The sequence below is a fragment of the Girardinichthys multiradiatus genome, chromosome 17 (genome assembly GCF_021462225.1).
Source record: "Girardinichthys multiradiatus isolate DD_20200921_A chromosome 17, DD_fGirMul_XY1, whole genome shotgun sequence".
Taxonomy (NCBI): domain Eukaryota; kingdom Metazoa; phylum Chordata; class Actinopteri; order Cyprinodontiformes; family Goodeidae; genus Girardinichthys; species Girardinichthys multiradiatus.
The window spans coordinates 10334833-10356742 of record NC_061809.1 but is presented as its reverse complement, the minus strand read 5'-3'; the positions used below and the strand labels follow the sequence as shown (position 1 = coordinate 10356742).

Genomic DNA, 21910 nt, shown 5'->3' with positions numbered 1-21910 from the left:
CTGATGGCCCAACCCCATTTATAAGGCTTGAAATCCCACTTATTAAACCTGACAGGGCACACCTGTGAAATGAAAACCATTTCAGGTGACTACCTCTTGAAGCTCATCAACAGAATGCCAAGAGTGTGCCGAGCAGTAATCAAAGCTAAAGGTGGCTACTTTGAAAAACCTAGAACAAAGACATTATATATTTCAGATGTTTCACACTTTTTTGTTCAATATATAATTCCACATGTGTTAATTCATAGTTTTGAGTCCTTCAGTGTGAAGCTACAATATTCATAGTCATGAAAATAAAGAAAACTCTTTGAATGAGAAGGTGTGTCCAAACCTTTGGTCTGTACCGTATCTATAGTTTAATCTGCTAAAAGGCAGCTAATACAGAAGATTTGAATCTAGAAAAGACAGGAATATCCCCAAGAAAATTATCTAGGAACCCTGTGCTTTTCTCAGCAGGAATTCTTAAGGCAACTATTGCTTTGTAAGACAACAGTGTTTCCTTCCATTAAAAGCAACTTCTTGCTTGCCTTTCATAAAACCAGTCCTCACTTGATTGAAATATTGATTGAAACATGGCAAATGAAAGAACTGGATCTTTACTGAATGTTGATTATTCTAGTTAATGTAAATACCGTATGAGGACACTCGAACTCCGACAACAATGAAGTGAGTGCAGTTGGTTTTGACTCTGAACAGTGACGTAACTCACCAATGAGACATCTTCCATTAGCATAAAACCAAAGATCACTCATTAATTGTGAAGTAGAGTGGAGGAAATTACAGAGGTGTAATAATGGTGTAAACAGATAAATCATCAGCTCTATAGCAATCGAAGCTACACTACAACATCAACGAAAAAGCAAAACAGCAGTTTCTCTGGCTAATCTCTGGGTTCCTACACATTTTTTATGTTACAATTCCATATTTTTCCTCATTCTTTTCCCTCAAGTTAACAACGTGCTCGAGCCATTTTTGACCTGTTAAAAAAATAAATGAATTCAAACGTTCGCTATAAATTTACTGCAGATATTTCCACAAAGGACGGGCTTTAAATATCGAATCTTTAAAAACTGCAAGTGTAAGGGAAGAAAGGGTGATGAGCAAATGAATGGATGGAGAAACTAATTGAAGGATGGAGACAATGCTCAGCAGATGGACGGACGGACGGACGGATGGATGGATGAATAAACAAACTGATGGATGACTGAATAAACTAATAATCACAGAGGTGGACTGATGAACAAATGAACAAATAAAACCAACGGACAATCAAATGGATGGAGGGATGGACAAACAAATTATTATCTCAGTACAACATTCCTCTCACAATACTTAAGTATATTTTTCACAGCGAACCGATCTTGTTTAGTTTGGGAAGAAAAAAGATGGTTTTCTAACATTCTGGTATCAAGTGTCTTTTGGTCATCAACTATCAAGGATAGTAAAAATCAGTCAGGCTACTTTATGAATATTTCATAAGGAAAGCCCTCCAGAAAAGCTAATTATCAAGTCATTAAATAGAAAATGCCTGTCGAGAAAAGATGAACCAGAAGACCGCTGTAGCAGATGTGCTCTTTGCACTTTTTTGGTTGCTAAGCTGTGCTTACATTTCAGTTCTGACAAACCATCACTAACTCAATATTTCTAAAGAAACACTTGGGGATTGAGATTGTAGAGGAGTTTTTATTTATTTAATATCAGCTTTTCACCCTTAAGAACTGATTCACAATGATCATGTTTTACGACCAAACAAATGAATCGTGTGCTCATTAAAAGCAGCCACAGAAAACTAGCTCTGCACTGACGGCAGAAACTGGCTTCCTGTATTTGGATAAAATGTAGATAAAAAAAAAAAAAGTTTTTAAGTCTAATTTTCCTTTAGGATTTATGAACAGTGTCTTGAAATATCCAGCCTATATATGCTATATATTTAGCATATCTGAGATTTTTAGACAATTGCACATTTTGCTTCCTGTATGTTGGGGGCAGAAATAAACTAACAGGGGATTTGTAAATGCAAAATGGAAACTTTGTTTTGAGTATAGTAATTATCAGGCAGAGGTTAGGAACCAATGTTTGGATGCATAAATGGAGATAATCTTGTAATCCCTTCCTGTTTAGTTGAATTAGACCATTAGTTCTCCATGAATTCATCAGAGGTTCGACTCCCGACCTTTGCTGCATGTTTTGCCCTTTCTCTCCATGTCCATTTACCTGCTGTAAAAAAGGCTAATAACACCAAAAAATGTTTAAAGATATATACATATTTTTTAAATAAAGTCAGAGAAAACACAAAGGTTAAACATTAAAAACAATTTTCCACAACAAGTGTCTGGGATTCATTTGGGCTGCAAGAGAGTGAGAGAGAGCAAGACTTTCAGCAGGTAACAGGAAAGGCTGGACTAAATACACCAAAGTTGCTCAGTATTCTCGTTTTGATCTTTAGTTCTATGTCATGCAACAGGATGGATTTGATAATGTTGGTTTTGGAAATCTCAAAGTTAACGTAAGGGTCTACATTACACGCATTAACTACGCTAATCACTAAGGCAAGATGCTAAAGACATTTTCAAATGTCAATTTTAATTATTTTGTCATTGTTTAAAATGTTTTATAGAATTGTAAAGAGGTTTCTTATAATCGTTCTCAAAGAAAACCTGGAACTGGACAAAATTTACAGGTCAGAGCTTGACAAAAATTGAAAGTCAGTGAATCTTTACTTCCTACAGCTCAGAAAACCTCTTCCGATCATAACTCTGCAATAATATAACACAATTGAAGGATGTTGCTGCTCCATATTTATTATCATATGCATTTCAGCAAATAAACTTAATTTGTTTATCTTCAAACTTAAAAATCAGGATGACTACACTGACATAGTTCATCAACATGAAACCCATGCAACAAGTTATTGTTCTAATTGCCAAAAGTTTGTTTCAAATGACACAAAGTGAAGTGTAAAAAGAAAAAGGTCCGGAGGAGTTTCCGGGCCACTAGGGTAGGAAAGTCTCTGGGGCTCGACAGGCAATAAAGGCCTGTCGTTTGGTTAGAACAAAGGCCTGTCATTTGCTTTTGTTGTTGCTGGTGTTTCTAATCTGCATGTCCAGATGGCTGGATGATTTCCCCCACATCGTTAACAGCTCAGCACAGCTGGCAGACAGTGAGAAGCAAAGGAGTGCAAGGAAATGAAGTAGTAGAGTTTTAAAAGTAGAGAAAAGGATAAAACTAGACAACTAATGACAAATAAAGACATAGTCAGAATGGCTGTGGTGACCAAAAGCCTTGTGACACAGCCTCTGACAGATAAGTGGAGGCTGCTGGCTGAGTATCACTTACCCAGATCTGTGTTGGGCCCCGCCACCAACTGTTTGAACTTATCTAGGCGGGACGCTTCCCTCTCGGTCATGGCTGGGGTGCCAGATGTGTTCTGGTCAGCCATGCGAGCCACTAATGGGATGACGGGCGGCCGGTGGGGCAGAGACCTCTGTCTGTGGAGGCTGGCGTATTCGCCTGCTGCATCTGGTTGAAGGAGACGAGATAAAGATACGAGTTACATAAAGACACAGCCATTTCAGACAATGCAGACACTTTTGCCGGCTGTGCTTCAGTGTGAGCAGACTGCTTATTGTACAGTGCAAAAGTATTCATACTTCTTGAAGCTTTACACATTTTGTCACATTAACCACAACAACACAACACAATTACATAGTTAATTTTTTTTTTTTACAAATAATCTGTGCATTAGCATTTAGTACCCTTTTCTCTGTACATTAAATTGTACAGAGCAAATATCAATTTGGGTAAGAAATAAGGTACTATGGTCAGCTGTTAGTGAAACGTAACATCTTTGGCCAACATGCAGACTGCAATGTGTAGACAAACACTGCACATCACCCTGAATGCAGCATCACCACTGTAAAACATGGTGGTGGCAGCATCATGCTGTGGGGAAGCATTTTTCCCCAGCAGGGACAGGGCAGTTTTTCTATGCTCATGAGAAGAAGAGCTTGTGACTGAGCCAAGGCTCATCAACCAGCAGGACAAACACACTAGTGCCACTAGGGAGTGGTTCAGATCAGGGTTCTTCAAACTGAGGCTGCAGAGCCACATTAGACCCTCCAGAGTGGCTCCTCAACATTGGCCAAGCGCCCTAAAAAATTAGCCCTGTTTTTCATCCTTGGGTCAAAACCTACCTGCTTTTTCTTGTCAATCTTTAATGAACATGGAATTCAGAATAAATAATAAAAAAGGTTGAGGTTTTTTGGTTTTTCTAATACCTTAAATAAGAAATCAAATTATGGTTATTCAATCTAACCTCAAAGATCCATTTTCTAGAGGCGCCATTTATCAAAATCAGAACGCTATTTTTCCTAGGCATCATGTAGCTTCTGCAGCTCAACATTATTCATCAGGACTAAAGGCAAATAAATGGCTCTGTAGATTGTAAATATTGCTGACCTGGGGTTTAGATCGATTCATGTGTTCGAACAGCGCAGTCAAAGTCTAGGCCTAAATCCAAGTGAGAATTAGTGGCAAGACCTGAAAATGGATATTCTCCATCCAATCTTAGCTTGTGGTGTTTTGGAAAGAATAATACGCACAAATTTCAGTCTTTAAATATGCAACACTGGTTAAGACTGGATACAAATGCATGCAACAGTTTATAAGGTTTTTCTTTGGTAAACCAGAACTTTCAGTGCTCTTCTTGTAGTTTTATTTCCTAGACCCACACAAGTTCGAGAAACATTTTGGAAGTGGAAGGAAGAGGAGGCATGGTTTAAAAATTATTTCACAAATAAAGTGTGGCAGGCATACAGGTCCTTCTCAAAATATTAGCATATTGTGATAAAGTTCATTATTTTCCATAATGTCATGATGAAAATTTAACATTCATATATTTTAGATTCATTGCACACTAACTGAAATATTTCAGGTCTTTTATTGTCTTAATACAGATGATTGTGGCATACAGCTCATGAAAACCCAAAATTCCTATCTCACAAAATTAGCATATCATTAAAAGGGTCTCTAAACGATCTATGAACCTAATCATCTGAATCAACGAGTTAACTCTAAACACCTGCAAAAGATTCCTGAGGCCTTTAAAACTCCCAGCCTGGTTCATCACTCAAAACCCCAATCATGGGTAAGACTGCCGACCTGACTGCTGTCCAGAAGGCCACTATTGACACCCTCAAGCAAGAGGGTGAGACACAGAAAGAAATTTCTGAACAAATAGGTTGTTCCCAGAGTGCTGTATCAAGGCACCTCAGTGGGAAGTCTGTGGGAAGGAAAAAGTGTGGCAGAAAACGCTGCACAACGAGAAGAGGTGACCGGACCCTGAGGAAGATTGTGGAGAAGGGCCGATTCCAGACCTTGGGGGACCTGCGGAAGCAGTGGACTGAGTCTGGAGTAGAAACATCCAGAGCCACCGTGCACAGGCATGTGCAGGAAATGGGCTGCAGGTGCCGCATTCGCCAGACCTGGGCTACAGAGAAGCAGCACTGGACTGTTGCTCAGTGGTCCAAAGTACTTTTTTCGGATGAAAGCAAATTCTGCATGTCATTCAAAAATCAAGGTGCCAGAGTCTGGAGGAAGACTGGGGAGAAGGAAATGCCAAAATGCCAGAAGTCCAGTGTCAAGTACCCACAGTCAGTGATGGTCTGGGGTGCCGTCTCAGCTGCTGGTGTTGGTCCACTGTGTTTTATCAAGGGCAGGGTCAATGCAGCTAGCTATCAGGAGATTTTGGAGCACTTCATGCTTCCATCTGCTGAAAAGCTTTATGGAGATGAAGATTTCATTTTTCAGCACGACCTGGCACCTGCTCACAGTGCCAAAACCACTGGTAAATGGTTTACTGACCATGGTATCACTGTGCTCAATTGGCCTGCCAACTCTCCTGACCTGAACCCCATAGAGAATCTGTGGGATATTGTGAAGAGAACGTTGAGAGACTCAAGACCCAACACTCTGGATGAGCTAAAGGCCGCTATCGAAGCATCCTGGGCCTCCATAAGACCTCAGCAGTGCCACAGGCTGATTGCCTCCATGCCACGCCGCATTGAAGCAGTCATTTCTGCAAAAGGATTCCCGACCAAGTATTGAGTGCATAACTGTACATGATTATTTGAAGGTTGACGTTTTTTGTATTAAAAACACTTTTCTTTTATTGGTTGGATGAAATATGCTAATTTTGTGAGATAGGAATTTTGGGTTTTCATGAGCTGTATGCCAACATCATCCGTATTACGACAATAAAAGACCTGAAATATTTCAGTTAGTGTGCAATGACTCTAGAATATATGAATGTTAAATTTTCATCATGACATTATGGAAAATAATGAACTTTATCACAATATGCTAATGTTTTGAGAAGGACCTGTATGTACTCAACACCAACTTGAGTCTGACACCCCTAAATAAAATGCATACTGCACATCACCCCGATCATCCAAGTACTGAAAGGTATGTTCTACAAATATGACTTAGTTTTCCTGGATTTTATCAAGTGGCATCAGAACAAAGGGAGGCTGAATACCATGAATGCTGAAAATGGGAGCCTAATTTTTCATCCACTTTATAATAATTATTTACTACTTTGTGTTGGTCTAATTCAAAAAAATGCACTGTTTCAGAAACAGTCATCTATCCAACCTTGTGGAGTGTGGAGTTTGTGCAAGAAGCCTCTAGAAAATGAACAGCTGTGATACTTTCAATATTTGAGCTTCGATCATTAAGACAAACACATCAGTTCTGTCTTCCGGGCGTCACACATGTTCAAATGGAGGTGGTAAAATATACGCAAAGAGACGCAGAAAACCAAGCCAGATTCTTTTCTGGACTTTAACATTAGAAACCATCTGCCTTCTGTCAACACTTCTACTGCGGGCAGAGTCACACAAACACATCATGGCAATTAGGAGAACTGGCAGGTTGCCGGTTTTATCATCTTATTTGCTTTTTACAGGAAATAATAAAAGGCTACAAATCTGTTCTCAAGTGCTTTATTTGCACTTACAGAAATTACAAAAGATCATTAAAGCTGGCAGCAGTTTCTCTGTTAGTTAGTGAGCCCATTTAACAATAAGCCACTTTATACCAGTCTTAAAAATTCAATTAAATGAAAGACAGAGGGATAGAGGAGGTAGGTAATGCTTACATGCTGTCACGGTGCACTATATTAATTTTGTAAATTAATAGAGAGGAAGGAACACTATCTGCAGGCACATTATAGTAGGGCTGTGTATATTTTTCTGAGCAGGTCATATGAGACCAAACGCTGCAGTCAGCTCCATACGTACAAGACGTGGACCTCTGTAATAAGCCATGCTGAGAGGAAAATAATGTTGCCGTTTATGCGGCGCTCTGTGTTGTCGTCTCTAAGGGGAGATGAGACGCTGGCGGAAGGTAGAGGGCTGCTTATGCGATCTGTATCCAAACACGGAGACAGTTTGAACAGCAGACGCTCCGACAGACAGGCAAATGCTCTGCCGCCATGTTCAAAGCTGCATCCGCCAGCGGCAGGCACACTACTGCCACACACTGGTTTCATCCCCCTGCTTTAGTAAAATGTGGCATTTGGAAAATGTTGAGAGAAATAGATCCTAACTGATCAAAAAGAGGTAGGAGGATGTATGTGTAAATTATTAACACCAGAATAACTTAGGAAGTAAATGATCATACACTATGTTTTTTAGAATTACTATAGGTAAATTTGACCTGTTAGTTAAATTAACAGAGAGATACACAGATGGGTTATTAAACCTAGTCTGCCACCTCTCCTCTCTCTTGCTTTTGGACTGTAGATATTTTCTTATTAAATAACCAGAATATAACGTTGTCTTTTCCATTTTACTTTTTTCTCTGCTTTAATTCATCCCATTATGTTTTTGAAGTCATGCTTAGATAATCATCTGTTGGCCTTAAACACAAGATTCATAATGTGAAATCCAGATCAACGATATCTGGAACCAGCTGGAAAAAATAAATTGAGTATATTGAGTAAAAATGTTTCTAACTTTAACGTTGAAATGATTAACCCTTAAATGTACACCTAATTTATGATGTGCTCGAAATGTAAGATAATTAAGTGACAGACATCCATGTTCCCCAGCTGCCTGCAAACTGTTGATGAAATGAAAGTGGAATTTCTCTATTGCAGACAGATTTACTATAAAGTTAGACATAAAAATGTTGAGCCAGTTCTTAATATGAGACAACGTCTCAATACTGTTGCTAATGGAGTTACTTCAGACTTAAAGCTACTCAATTAGCAAACACCAAGTTACCTGGAGGTATTTTAAACAGCTAATGGCTCTATCATTAAAACAAGCAGAGCATAATGTTCTTTTAAACATTTCAAAAGCAAATGAATGTGATTCATACTTCTTTTATTAAAAAAAAAAAGGATTTTCAAGAGTCTTGAGTAAACAAATAAAGCTATGAAGCTAGCCAATAAAACCTCTCTGCACCATTTCCAAGTTTATAATGCTGAAACAAATACCTAAGAGGAAGGACATCAGCAACGACCACACCGATCAGGGAAGCTTTACAGTGTCATCTCCAAACAAGTCTTTTCATATGTGGGAAATATTTGAGACAGTTGTTCAGATTCTACAGAGTGGACGACCCACCACTCTAACCCCAAGGTTGGAGTGTGCAGAGCTCCAAGAAACAAATAAAAACCCAAACACAACGTATCGGCACAAAAAAGCTGATACTAGCTGTAAAACAAGATGGTGGAGATGTAATGACCAGGGCACCTTGGAGTCCTTGAGTTGACAATCTCCTCTGTACACCAAGGTCAAATATGAGGTCGTGATTAAAAAGCCTAAAACTTGGGTGACATCGAGCCATGCAACAGGACAACGATCAAAAACAGCAGCATGTCTATACCAGAACGGCTGAAAGAAAGAAGAATGAAGGTCAAGTGACGGCCCAGTCAACGTCCAGACCTGTACCAAATTGAAATGTTGTGGTGGGACCTTAAGAGAGCTGTGCAGAAACAAAAGCCCACAAGCCTCAAAGGAGTGAATTTTTCAAGTCTAACAAAGTCACAAAATACTCCAGGTTCCTGTTGCTAAAAGAGGTTTTTAAGATTTAGATTCATAGGGGGTCCTTACTTTTTTCCTTCACTATATTGAAAGTTATAAAACAAAAACTCTTTCCTGTGACTGTATTTCTCTTTATTTTGCAGGGGGGCCAAAATGCACCTTTTGGAGATTGAGTCTGCTGTTCACTCACCTTTAGGTGACCCAATTGGAGCTTCACTGTGGGACTTCACCAGACGGCTATCAGTATAAGGGCAGCTCTGAGAGGCAAACGACGCATCTGGGCTGATTGCGACTACTTCCTCCACTCTGAGATACTCATCTTCCTCTTCCTCCTCTTCTGCCACCACCTCCTCCTGCGCGTCTTCCTCTCTCTGACCCGACTCTGTTGAGTCATCTTGCCTCTGTCTCTCCTGCTGCTTGCTGTGATTCTCAATCACCTGTGCCGAGAAGAGAAAACCAATGAGCAATCCTGATGAGTCTTGGGGATGCACAAAAAAGGCTGGAGCAATTAAAGCACTTTGGAAAAACTGAGATTTTATTTGAAGCTTCAAGCCAGTACCATCTTTTACAGCTGTTTCTTGTACTGTGTAGCAATACCATCCTTTCTTGGATTTGACCTTTCATCTGCAAGAACTGCTCTTCTCCAAGTCCGTTTAAAATTCTCTCTGGACTTTAGATTCAGTCAAAATAAGCTTCTCGTCTGAGCAGGAGAAAAATTGGAGTATATGGCCTTGTTCAAAGTAAATTCAATTACAGATTTGAGTTATTATTAGATCTCTCATTGATTATTTTTAATAATCTTTAACTAAAGTGTTTATAGCCGATTAAAAATGACTGTTAATCTGATAAATATACAGAAAGATCACGCAATGAAAAGCAGCAACTCATTCTTCAGATCGATTCTGACTGGTTTAAGAAAACGTAGCTAAATCGTGCTACACCAGATCAAGCCTATCTAACCAAACCAAAATATTTGGTTAAAGCGGGAATAGAGAATATAAGGCTCTAGTATATCACATTAAGATACTCCATCCAATGCATTACCATATTTGCCGTCTCCATGACAACCTCGATATTAAGGTTTTGTGCAGCCATGGCCAGCAGCTCGTCATCGTCGTCCCCAACATCCCAGGCGTCACTGGTGATGCTCTCGAACTCCTGAAAGGTGGTGGCTTTCTTTGGCTTGCCTGGTGTGGCTGGTGGGGGTTTGTTGCCCGCTTTGATCAGACTGCAAGAGACACAGAGTGGACATGTGGGAGAGGCTGGGATTAAAACGACTGGGGTGGAAGGTCAGTGGAGGAGGATGTTAAAGAGTATATGATGGAACAACATGTTGGACAAAGACAAAACAACAATGCAGAGGATATGAGGAGTAAATGAAAGGACTGTGGACCGAATAGTGGCTGCTGGAAAGTTCCTAATTGCAGAAATACAGATTTTAGGAGCTAATCTATTTTAAAATTTTGTAAAATGTTTAGGGTAAAACACTAACTCAGAAACAACTAGCATCGACTTCAAAATTAATCCAAACCAAAAAAGAAATTAAATGCGGGTGAAGAACTGCGTTCTGAAGTATTCCCTTCTTGATGAAAGAATAGTTATGTCCCAGTATAAAAAACTTGATCTTCTGAAATATATTTCAAGTGCTTTCTACCCGAGATTTCATAGAAATTAGCATCTTGAGGGATGCATATGAAGCATCTTGGATACATGGATAATAAGATTTTTGGGGTTTCAGTTCCTTAAACGGCAGCATTACTGGCAGCATAGTTTGCTGATGTTTTTAAGAATCACTTCTTCATTCGTAGTGCAGAAAGCAGGGCCCATGTCACAAAAGCCATAACCACCAAATATAAGTCAAAACAGCAGCAGTGAATGGAAGCAGCTAAAAGTCCCCATATATGTTCCGGGTGAGCACAAGTCCAGCACAAGTCCAATCACTTCACTGTCAAAAACATCAAAAGTTTTTCAAGCATATAGGATCTTTGGGGAAAGTAAGAGCGCTCCCAGTTATTTACAACAAAAACACAGTTGTACTCTGCAGTTCAAGATGACAAATCATGCTCTAGGAACCATGTTAGAAAAGTGTGTTTTAAAATATTTATTTTCTTTAAAAAAAATACCAGAGAGGCCAACTTTGAAAGGGCATGGTTTAGAGCAAGAAAACCAAAAATAAATCAAAGTCCGTGCCAAGTGGAGTAGGAAATATCCAAATTGTTTCAATGACAACAATTGCAATGTGCTCAAAATGTAATACAGCGAAGAAGCTCAGAAAACTCATTGATTTTCATATATTGACCATGTATTCTTACACCATTAATTCTATATATTGTAAAACACTGGCACAAAAAGATAACCAGCGTTACACCACAATGAACCGTTCACACTTCTAAATTTCTCTGAATCACATTTCTTGTTCAGTAGCTGCAAAAGAAGAAGTAGTAAAATGAAAACAATCTTTGTTAAGAGATTTAATTAAACTCAACATTTATTTTCTGTTCTGCAGTGAATGGCAGGAAGGTGGGAGGAGGAAGGGTGTTGGGGGGGAGGGGGTGCTCTGATTTCTTACAAAGACAATAATTGTTATAATAAAGAACAAAGAGAGATGCTCCCACATTAGCTTGCTTTCATCATGATTGGAGGAAAGAGAAAGTTTGAACCTACATAATGACATAAAAAAAGCAAGCAAATTAAATTCTCTGTGGAAATATACATGATTAAACATCAACAAGAAGAAAGAAAATTATAATTACTGAATAATTGACTGTTTTCACTTTGTTATCACTGCCTGTGGTTTCGTGTCTGTCGGTCAATCAGAATGACAAATTTATCGGTTTAATTTGTTTTTATCGTTTGGTTTGTTTGTGTGTGTTAGGATGCATCAACTGAAGCAGTTTCAAAGCAATTCCCAATTTGAGTTATTCTTACAGAAGTAATCTGAAAAAACAAATAAAAGGCTACATAATGGGTTAGTGTGTAAAACAAGACACTGGATTCACAGTACTTGGGATGAGGTTGGACATTTAAAGACAAATACTCCTGCCGGACAGTAAGAGTTAGGTTTGTGATGGACTGGCAGAACCAGAACTATACCTACTTAAAGAAAACTCTACCTCCGGTGCACAGTGTGCTAATTTTCCTGGTGTACAGAAAAAAACATCCATATAATTTCCCTTTTTGTCTCGTTAGATCCCCAACATTTTACATTTTTTATTAAAGTGATAGACCAACACAAAATGGTGCACAAATATTTAGTGGAAGGAAAACTACATATGGTTTAACAAACAAAATTCTAAAAGTGAATAGATGCAGTACAACCAAACAGCATCATGAGGACTACGGAACCCACGAGAGGGTGTCCATGTGGAATGAGAGCAAAACGCTGTGTATGGAGGAAAACTAGCAATGCACACACAATCCCCACTGTAAAACACAGTGGTGGCAGCATCATGTTGTGAGGATGCCTTTCTTTAGAGTTTGGCAACCCTGGATGAAAAACTGTAGACTAAAAGAGACTTGAGACTCGGAGCAACCTACATCGGGTCGGTTAAGAACAAAGTATATTCATGGGTTAAATTGGCCCAGTCAAAGCCCAGACCTAAATCCACGTGATTATGGGGTAGTATCTGGTCTCCACCCAATCAAACAGAGCTGGAGCTGGAGCTGTTTTGCAAATGAAAGATGACCAACAATGTGCAAAGCTGGTAGAGGCATCCCCCATAAGACTTGCAGCTGAAATTCTTCAGGGTTATCATGTGGAACAATATTGGAAAACCACAGATCTTTTTCCTAACTGTACATCTACGCATCGCTTTGCGCACAACCACAGCTGTAACTGCAATGAAAGGTAGTTTGACAAAATATTCATTTGAGCATACAAACAAACATCAAACTTGAAGAAATAATAAAAAAAAAAACCTTAAACCCCTGTATCATTGTCTCCAATTCACAATTCGTCACCAGTATGTGTTGGTCTGTAAAATCCTAATAAAATACACAGAACATTGTGGTTGTAGGGTGATATAACGTGGGAAAAGTTTAAGTGGTATGATTATTTTTAGGAAGCAGAGGCTATTTTAGGAGTCTGTTAGCGTTGTCTTTAAGGAGGTAAGAGGGAAGGAATGATAAAAAAAACCCAGAGCCATGTTTTATTCTAGAAACCTGTTGTACAAGTTCCTAGTATGTTCCTAGTATTTTAAGTTAAGAACCCTGTGTGACAGTACATTATATACTACTACACATTTTTATTTTTTTTGTATCACCTAATCTTATTTATTTATTACAGTGTCATAGAGATTGTCAAGAAAAGAAACATATGCTTTGAATAAACAGCTTTTACACCTATCTTTGTACAATGAAGGATTGTTACAATGATAGAATTTCTGCAAAAAAGTACATTATTTAGAATTACAGAAAATAACCAGAGTGAAGTATTTAAAAGTGTAACCAAAATTATATTTTTGATTAAAAGAAAATGTAAAATAACTTCGAAAATGACATAAATAAAGATTATTCATCCGGCTGTAGTTGTTGAGGTTTTAAACAGGCATGTCAAGATGATAGTAAATAACTGTAACATTTGCAAATACCGTAGTACAAAAAGGCAAGCATTTTATTATGGCTTAATATCAGCATGGATCAGTATCTAGGAACAAATGTTTATCAAACATCTTTAATTCAAAGCTATAGTAATAAAAGCAAGAACGAGATCTGCTGCAATGCTTCCATGTTTCAAGGATAAAATCTCAACATTTACACTTCTTATGCTGTAAAGTCCTGCACTGCTTTAATTTTTAATACTCCCATGATCCCAGACCTGAGAAGATAGTCTATCATGGGTCATGTAACATCTTGTTGTTCACTGAACCTGAATGAATGTTGTTGTGCATCTGAAAGTGCTTTGTTTCTTTGAAACAACACAGGATTTTCTTGTACATTCAGTTCCTGTGAGTCTCCGGAACAAAGTTTAACCAAAAGTGTACCAGATCTATCCTGTATGACCTGATATATGACGTTCCGAACATTTATCTAAGTCTGGGCCAATCCTAACCCAAGTCATGCCAGTTTTTGTTTATGTCAACCGCTGGCACATCGAACCCTTCCACATTCCTGACTGGGACGTGGCTACAACTCTTTTCAGACAACAATTACAGGTACATCTCAAAAAATTAGAATGCTGTGTAAAAGTGCATTACTTTTTGCCAGTCATCTCAGAAAGACTCATGTATTATATAGATATGCTGCACATAGAGTGATATATTCCAAGCCTTTGTTTCTTGTAATTTTGATGATTATGACTAGAAGACAGTCATATCCTTCACAAGGAGGGTAAGCCACAAAAGGAACTGAACTGTTGCTTAATGGTCCAAAGTCCAGTTTTAAGATGAAAGTAAATTCTGCATTTAATTTGGAAATCAAGGTCAAGGAAGAGTGGAGAGGCACAGAATCCACCTTGCTTGAGGTCCAGTGGGAAGCTTCCACGATCAGTGATGGTTTGAGGTGCCATGTCATCTGCTGGTGTTGGTCCACTATGTCTTCTGAAGTCCACAGTCCATGCAGCCATGAACCAGGAAATTCTAGAGCACTTCATACGTCCCTCTGCTGACAAGCTGAACTGAGATGCTGATTTTATTTTCCAGCAGGACTTGGCACCTCCCCACACTGCCAAAGGTACCAAAGGCTGGTCCAATGACCATGGGGTTTCTGTTCTTGATTGGCCAGCAAACTCCCCTGACCTGAACCGCATAGAAAATCTATGGGCTGTTGTCAAGAGGAAGATGAGACACCAGACCCAACAAGGCAGATGACCTGAAGGCAGCTATCAAAGCAATCTAGACTGCCATTACACCTAGGCAGTGCCACAGGCTGATCACCTCTATGCCACAGGGCATTGATGCAGTAATTCATGCAGGAGGAGGTCCAACCAAGTATTGAGTGCTTTAGAAATGGACATAGTTTTCAGAAGCCTGACTTTTGTGCTTAAATCATCCTTTTTGATTGGTCTGATGTGATATTCTAATTTTCTGAGACACTGAATTTTGGGTTTTCTTTACTTGTAAGCCATAACCATCAAAATTACAAAAAAGGCTCAGAACATTTCACTCTATGTGTAATGACTCAGCATAATATATGAGCTTTACTTTCTGAGATGACTGGCAAAAAATATTGCACTTTTATGCAATATTCAAACATTTTTAGATGTACCTGTATGTAACCTCAACTATTTAATCAGGCAGTTAAAGTGGCTGCATTTAGTCGGGTCCTTGTAGGTTCGTCCATTGCCCTTTAGCAGTTTTGGTGCCTGATTTATCGGGGTGGGAAAACAGTCTTCAGCCACGGTTCATACCCACTGAGGGAATACTTTGACTGCTTGTAAAAGCTATGATTTGAAATAATTTTTACATTACCTACTCATTGTTTAATGAAAGGACATGTGGTTATGAAACTTCAATGATTGATATCTACCAGCTGGAGGTCACTTAGTCATCATTTGGTTTAGCAGGATACATAACATGCTATATTTCATAAAAGCTGACTGCTTTAAATGAGGACAGGAATCACAATCAATGGAATTAGATTGTAATATAATCTCTAGAAAAAAACAATTACTTGCAAAAAAATTCAATTATGCATGAGATTTCAGCATTTTTAAGATGATTTATTTCCATAATTGATCGAAATGCCTAAAGGCATGAAACTGTATTAGGTTGGGAGTAAAATACAACCCATTGCAACAAAATAGGTGAAGGAATATGCAAAACATGATAAAGACCTCAGGCCTTTCAATCATTCAAACATTGGTGAGTTTTCCCGCTGTGTTTTAGTGTGCGTGCAAATGGATAAGCAGGGAAGCTTCAACAACATGAATATAAAACCAGGTATTTAGAATTAAAGCTTTGCCTAAAACATGTCATTTTTCAATTAAAGAAAATCATATATGTGTTGTAACAAACTGTGGTGGATAGCGTATCAACACAGGCGGACAGTCAAGCAGAAGGACGGATTCATCTCAGTACAAACGGTGGAAAGAAATGATTTGGAAAGTGCTCCATTGTATATGTTGATGCATTCCTCTGTTAATCTGAAGTTAGAAGTCAAAGCAACCTAAAGTCAAAGAGTGTGTCTGTTGTTATCACTACAGCAGCTAAGATTGTAATGCATGATCCAAAGTTTGACCCAGTTTGATTACCATCTGAACGCGTTCAAAAAAAAAATGGACCTGTAGAAACATGCATTTGTTTACAGATGATACAATGGATATTCTCATTTAGTGCCCGCTACAGGACGAACTAACAAACATCATCCAGTAGGTATATGGTTATCTGGTGCTTGCGATCACCACTTGTTCCCCAATCTCACTCTTATCTCAGCATTTGGAGAATATTGAGAGCTATGCGCAAAATGAAAGTCCATCACTGGTTTCTCGGTGGATGTAGTTTTTTTTCCCAAGATTTAAAATAGAGTCCTTTCTACTTCCACTTCCTCCTTTTCAAGTGGTTCCATTCGTTGATTATTTTGTGCTGGCGTCATTTGAAGGGAATGGGCTCCAATTGGCTGCATTTACAGAGCTGCTCAGTTGCAGTCCACAATGTGCACATTTTAGACATAGTGGACATGAAGTACATCTGATATTCTGCACAAAGAGTCTATAGCCATTTGCTAATTTGCAACTCCAATCCTTGAATGTTCTAAAAATAAAAGATTTATACCACGTATAACTAATAAGACATGGAAATGCAAAGCTGGGCATTCACACAAAGCAGAGATGTCGGACTCCCTTAAAAAAGGCTGAAATATTAAAAATGGGAGCAGTCTTGTTTCATTTATAGCCATGTCTTAATTTTAGAAGTGAAGGTTCTGAAATGACATTTATTTCAATGGGCTTGGTATTCCAAATTAGGATTTCTTTTTATGGGGAATGACAACTGTCCAAAGTGGTTGTGCGGTGGGACATTTTACAGTTGCCATGAACAGAGCTTCTGCTGAGGCTCTGCTGCCAACCTGCCTTTGGAAACAAACAAAGCACGTCTCTGGTGCTGATTTATTTAAACATTTAAAGAATAATGTTAGCAAACAAAAACCCAAAACTTTTAACACTCAATAAGTTATATTTCTTCAAAGCATGACGATGCAAATTAATTGGGCAAAAAAATATTTGATGCTTTACAGCTCTTGAAAATATTTCTGACATACTTACTTCATATACAATCGTGTTACACTGTGAGCTCAAAACATTTTTTAAAGTTTAGCTTTATACTAAAAGAAGGGGTCCAAAACTGGAATATTAAATGCTTTATAATTTTATTAATACAATCTTAAAGAGGCAAGTATAACTAACAGGGTCTATTATATATATATATATATATATACACACACACACTCATTCATACAAGTATCTTGGCTTGGTGTGCTTGCAAAGCCTAGTTTTATAATTGACATAGGAAAGATGACAAAGTTTATGAAGTGCCCAAATAACTTTAAAAACATTGCAAAGTATCCTCTTCTACTAATGAAACACTCTAAACTTACTTGGCATGAAGAAGCGGGTCGAAGGGTGGATGCTGTGCGCCGTATACATGCTGAATACTAAGGAAGTAAAGCAGAGAGAAGGAAATGAATGGACTCGTCCCTACTGGCTAACAATGCTTGCAAAACGACACTTTAATTTGACTCATGGTAAATGACGATAAACCTCTACAATAATATATTTCCTCAGAATCCAGCCAGTGAATGCAGCAACAGATATAACTTTGGGACCTATTTCGGGGATTTAACAGGTGCTAGCCCCTGTTAGCATCGCAGCTCTTTGACAGCTTTAAGCAGGAAGTTGTGAGCTGTGCCGAATGCACTAATGTAACGCGAGTAGTGCCACGTCGGCTTGGTCCAAACTGGTTAACTTTGTGCAGGACATTAAGGCCTTCAGTTAAAGTGAAAGCTGCGTCTGAAGCTCCACTAAGAGTAGCTAGGTCTGCTAAGCTAACCAACACGTCACTTACCTCCCAGGAACCTTGGCTGCGTTTCGTTTCCAGAACTGTTTCTTGTTCCCGTCGCTCGACATTTTCCGCCAAAAGTCCAAAAAGTCCCGAGCTCTGGCTCCCCGACGCTGTCCTAATCCAAGAAACGCCTAATTTCTCTGTATTTACACCAGCTCCCCTCCTTCAAAACTCAGAAAGCTGCCATGTTGGTACTACCGCATCGGCAAGTAAACGCGACAGCGATTGGCTGGAACGACGCTTTCTTCTGTTTAGCCAATCAGAAGTGAGTTCGCCTGTTTAATGATTTCAATGGGTGTTAACGTCATGTTTAATAAACGTACAGGCTAGGGGTCGATCAAGAGACCACCAGCATTAGGACCAGTATGGCTTTATCAAATCAATTTCAAATACTATTAATAGTTGATGAAAGATTTAGTCTCAGAATAATTATCTCTGAAAGTTGGAAGAACACTAAATAATTCGCATTTCTTGGGAAAAAAACTCATTGAAAATCATTGAGAAAATAATACAAAAAGCTGGGGAAAAAAAACTTGATCACTAGAAGGATACGGTAAGGAGACAGGAAAATTAAATATATTATTTTTTTATGCAAAATGGATAATTTCACGAACAAGAGAACAATTTAAGTTAAAGTTGTCAGGATCAGACCAAATTTCTTTATGGTGTAGTTAATCAGTCAATCATATGATTTACACCATGAAGAATTACATGGTCTTTTATTCAGATAGTTCATAGTTCAGAATTCTAAAGCATTTCTGTTTAATAAAGTGTTACTCAAATTATCCTGTATGGCTACCGTCTGTAATCCTGAAACACAGCTATTTTGTATTTGAATCTGGATGGTTGTATTAATTTTTAAACATTTCCTCAAGTTTGCCAAAGTTTAGAAAGGGGAACACGGCTTCTAATCATTCTTGCTTTAATATAAATTTTTATCACGTGTTTGGTGTGGTTTATAAGAAACAAAACAAAATGCTTTGAGTCACTAAGTGTCCGTTTTCTAACCCTAAACATTTGATAGTGGATGGATATGTGGAAAACAAGAGCTCTCACTATGTCCAACATTACTGCTACCGTCAAAAGCCTGCAAAAGCTGAAAGTGTCGTTTTGCAGCCTTATTTTCGTTTTAAAACCAGAAATGAACATATTGGATTTGACCTTAGTTTACAGTAATTGAATTAGAGCTGAAACAATTAATTGGATCAATCGTGATTAATTGATTATAGAAATAATCATCAACTAGATTAGTGATTGAATAATCGTTTATTGGAGTATAGAGTCTAAAACCTGCCATTTGCTGAAAGAACAAGCAGTAATTAGGCCAAAATTGTACAGAAAATGTATGCATCCAGAACTCCTCAAGTGGCATAGTTTTATTATTATCATTAGGACTATTAAGTACATTTTGCTATCCAATTATTAATCGATTAATCAAAGAAAGAGTTGACACATTAATCGTTAGTTGCAGCCCTAATTGAATGTACTGTACTATTTTGATGTCACACTTAGACAAATTCAACTATGTCAAAAGCCCAGAAAGGAAACCAACTTTCCAACTCTTTTTTTTTTTAGACAGCAATACTACAGCCAGAGCACCTTCTTCCACATGTTTGCTGTGTCCCCTTTATGACTTGTGGAAAACTCCAGCCTGGAGTTATTATTGCTTTCTTTCAACGATGACTTCCCTCTTTCTTTCTGTGGGATATTGCTTTGTAACCTAACGCTCCTCTAATTGTTATGTCGGACCAGTCTGGTCTTCATCATGCTGCTTGTTCAATAATGTTCTCTTACAAACCTTGATTTATACACTGAGATTAAATTACACGCAAATAGACTCGAATAGAAATAGGTGACTTCTGAAGGCAGTTTCTTGCAATGGATTTTATTTAGGGGTATCAGAACGAAAGGGGCTGTATAAATATCAACAACTCATTTTTTCAAGGTTTCTTTGAACAAAATAAAAAACAAAAATATTTGTTAGGAGGTTTAGTTGCTGTAACGAGACACAATGGGAATGCTTTGCAAGGCACTTTATAGATGGATCGCTTTAATTTGTCACAGCGAAGTGAGTCATCTCTCCACAACGATCTTTGTTGACGTCTTGACAGTCGGCTATCCCGCAACCGAAGTCTCCAAAACACACACGCTGGGCGCTCCTCGTTACGCAGGTCGTAACGAAGTTGGAATGAGCGTGTTTTTACAGCGATAACCAACACCATGGGGAACCAAGCCAAAATGATCCGGTCGGAGCTTTTTCAGAAGCACAGGAAGGTAGAAGTTGCCCTCTGTCCCGCTGTTCTTGTCTGGAAGGAAATCGAGAAAAGCAGAAAGCCGAGCACTGGCACCTCTGAATCAGGTAGGTCAAACACAAGGGTATGACTGGAGAATTATAAATATGTCAACTTGTATTAGTTCTGTGAAATTAAACTACTAGTTGCAAGGCTGCATTTCATCCACTTGGTTGTCCTTTACCACATGTGACTACTGTTCCTTTAACAAAAAGAAGTATGAAGCTGTCTTCTGCTCCTTATCTGGTTCACACACATGCTGTCATGTAGCTGTTGTAGAGAAGTTCTGTTCAGCGTCAAGAAGAGGTCAAAGGTCTTTATAAGCATTTTCCATATTTAAAATAGTTTTCATTCAACCCAGGCGTTTGTTTCAGATAGAAACTGGGACAGATATCTCTGAAAGATCATAAAAAATAATGTAGCTGTTTAAAAAAAAAATAAAACAAATTCCCCTCTCAATTATCAATGGAAAAATCTTTCCTGGCATTACAGCAATCTGACTTTTGCATGTTTCCACTGGTGTTTTGATGATTTGTCTTTAGTGATGAACTCTAAGTCATCACCAAAGTTGTAGTAGTAGTCTAAGTCTAAGTAAATAAGCAGTCACTCTAATCTTTAGCGCTCTTCACCGATTCTCTATCAGACTCTTCCGCTACTAAATATTAATATAATTTCCAGTAAAAAGAAACATGTTGGCAAAAATAAAAGCTTACCTTAAATCTAAAATTTCGAGGGGTATAAATAATATTAGGATTAACTGTACATTAAAGACGTTGAAATACTTTATTAAGCACATATTTAAATATGGAAATAATTCATTTAAATTTGGATTTTGGCATATATGCTTATTTTATTATTTATTTAATTACTTCATCACCCTGTGCTGAAACACATCTTTATCTTCATCCTTACCCATTAAAGTCAGTAGGCAGGGCTAACAGTCCAAATCACAAGGTGAGTGGTCTGCAATTAAACGACTGTGCAGGTTATCTAATCAGATGTTGGTTACTATTTGATGAATCGGGGTGACAGTTTAAATTATTTCATGATTGAGTGCAGTACAGGAAATAAAGACATAATAAATACAGTTATTACAAAGGTCTCTGAAGAAGAAAAAACTTCAATTTCTGCTTTATGTGTAATTAGATATTCTTTATTGTCCCACAGCGTTAATCGTTTTCACACTTCAGTTATATATTCCAAGCTGCAGATACAGATAACTTGTGCATTGTACAAAAAGTGTCGCAACATAGGGAACATTTTCCTGACATTTACCACACACACAGTTCTGTATCTGCAGCCAGATGGTGGCTGTGTGATTTGCATCATTCAAGCTGGGAGTGGGAAGGAGTACTATCTTCAATGCTTGTGCGAAGGTTTTATGAGTTTGTGCACACTGGTGACAGTTTGTTCAGTTTGTATTTGGGTCGATGACATCACAACAGGCAAAATAATCCATCTTATCACCTTTAAAGAAGAGATTTGATTAAAACACATGAAATAATTAGTGGCTCTGTGCCTGTTGTGATGTCATCAAAGTCATGTGCTTGTTTTTAAGGAGGGTAGATTTTTA

General features: G+C 38.2%; 2 protein-coding genes across 6 annotated transcripts in view; one reads left to right on the top strand and one right to left on the bottom strand.

Annotated features, from left to right (window-relative positions):
* The window catches only part of tbc1d22a (TBC1 domain family, member 22a), a 166749-nt gene extending 148482 nt beyond the window's left edge, over nucleotides 1-18267 (bottom strand). For all 5 annotated transcript variants that reach the window (XM_047389884.1, XM_047389883.1, XM_047389886.1 and 2 more), the window contains exons 1-5: nucleotides 18050-18267; nucleotides 17583-17639; nucleotides 10098-10281; nucleotides 9244-9490; nucleotides 3337-3519 (exon numbers count right to left, since the gene is read on the bottom strand). In XM_047389884.1, coding sequence (XP_047245840.1) covers nucleotides 3337-3519; nucleotides 9244-9490; nucleotides 10098-10281; nucleotides 17583-17639; nucleotides 18050-18111 — 733 coding nt within the window. In that variant the 5' untranslated portion in view covers nucleotides 18112-18267. The remainder of the gene's footprint in view (nucleotides 1-3336; nucleotides 3520-9243; nucleotides 9491-10097; nucleotides 10282-17582; nucleotides 17640-18049) is intronic.
* A 1890-nt stretch (nucleotides 18268-20157) lies between these two features.
* cerk (ceramide kinase) overlaps nucleotides 20158-21910 on the top strand; it is a 61023-nt gene continuing 59270 nt past the window's right edge. The window contains exon 1 of the mRNA XM_047389253.1: nucleotides 20158-20405. Within this exon, the coding sequence (XP_047245209.1) occupies nucleotides 20267-20405 (139 nt within the window). The 5' untranslated portion in view covers nucleotides 20158-20266. The remainder of the gene's footprint in view (nucleotides 20406-21910) is intronic.